The sequence below is a fragment of the Benincasa hispida genome, unplaced genomic scaffold (assembly GCF_027475165.1).
Source record: "Benincasa hispida cultivar pf3 unplaced genomic scaffold, pf3_genome.v1.1 HicScf392, whole genome shotgun sequence".
Classification (NCBI taxonomy): Eukaryota; Viridiplantae; Streptophyta; class Magnoliopsida; order Cucurbitales; family Cucurbitaceae; genus Benincasa; species Benincasa hispida.
The window spans coordinates 13599-15000 of record NW_028326484.1 but is presented as its reverse complement, the minus strand read 5'-3'; the positions used below and the strand labels follow the sequence as shown (position 1 = coordinate 15000).

The 1402-nt window shown below is 35.1% G+C and overlaps 1 protein-coding gene across 1 annotated transcript; it reads left to right on the top strand.

The window, feature by feature from the left end:
• Positions 1–584: 584 nt before the first annotated feature.
• Positions 585–1187, top strand: LOC150030257 (uncharacterized). The gene is made up of 2 exons (XM_090309898.1): positions 585–774; positions 949–1187. The coding sequence occupies exons 1-2, from the start codon at positions 585–587 to the stop codon at positions 1185–1187; spliced, it is 429 nt and encodes a 142-aa protein (XP_090166024.1).
• Positions 1188–1402: the final 215 nt, after the last annotated feature.

The window sequence follows — 1402 nt, the reverse complement described above, 5'->3', positions numbered from 1 at the left end:
TACCGCCTGGATTTTCTAGTGCAAGACCATCAAACGTTGAGAGGAAATCTTCTCTAGAGGAAGCAATGTTGGAATTTGTAAAGGAATCTAGAGAAGGAACTAAAAATTTAGAGACCATAGTTCAAGCTCATGGGAAGGCAATTCAGAACATGGAAGTGCATCTTAGTCAAATTGTTACTTCCCTTCAGACAATGCAAAAAGATAAATTCCCCAGCTATCTTGAGAAGAATATAAAGGAGGAATGTAGAGGCTTGGCATTGAGGAGTTGAAAAAAGCTGGCCACTTGTTTGATAATTGATGATGATGATGATGAACCACTTGAAAAAGAAGTAGAAGAGCTTAATGATGAGTCTAGTGAAATGTAAGAACCTGGGGAAGTTGCTAAGGAAGAGGAACCAAAGGAAAAGATAAGTGAACCAGAATCATCTTCAGGTAAGTCTTCTTCACCTATTCTTTTGTGCCTTGTAATATTCTTTATCCTTAGAGGTTTCATAAAAAAGAAGTTAGATGACCACTTTTCTAAGTTTCTAGAGATTTTTAAGAAGTTGCATATCAATATTCCATTCTTAGAAGCTTTAGTACAAATGCCTAATTATGTAAAATTCATGAAAGATATTCTGTTAAAGAAGAATAAGTTTAAGAAGTATGAAATGATTGGTCTAACAGAAGAGTGCAGTGCTGTGCTGCAGAAAAAGTTACCACAAAAGCTCAAGGATCTAGGGAGTTTTACTATTTGTTGCACTATTGGTTCATTGACTGTTGCTAGAGCTTTGTGTGACTTAAGTGCTTCCATTAATTTGATGCATTTATCTATTTTCAAGAAACTTGATGTTGGAGAAGTACAACCCACTACAATCTCTTTGTAGCTAACTGATAGATCTTTGACATATTCTCGAGGTATTTTTAAAGATGTTTTAATCAAGGTTGACAAGTTTATTTTTCCTGCAGATTTCGTGGTGCTAGACATGGAGGACTTTAGAATTCCTATCATTATGGGAAGTCCATTCGTAGCAACTGGAAAAGCTTTGATCGATGTCCAAAAAGGTGAATTAACTCTGAGGGTGAATGATGAAAATGTAGCATTTAATATCTTCAAGTCATTGAAACATCATGGTGAGGTCAATTCTTGCAATATGATGGATGTGATTGATAGGACTGTTGAGGAGCATTGTAGATTTTGGTTGTGATGATGTTGATACATACTTGGATGATGTTACTCTGTATGTAAATGGTTAGATAGTCTGCAAGTTTGTAGCAAAATGTTTAAACCCATGCCTCTTAAGTCTTTTCATGTTGTGAGTGAGGTAGGGAAACATGTTGGAGTTGAAACAATTGCCTACTCATTTTAAATATGCATTATTAGGCGATTCTTCTTCTTTGTCTATTATTATTTTTGTTGATA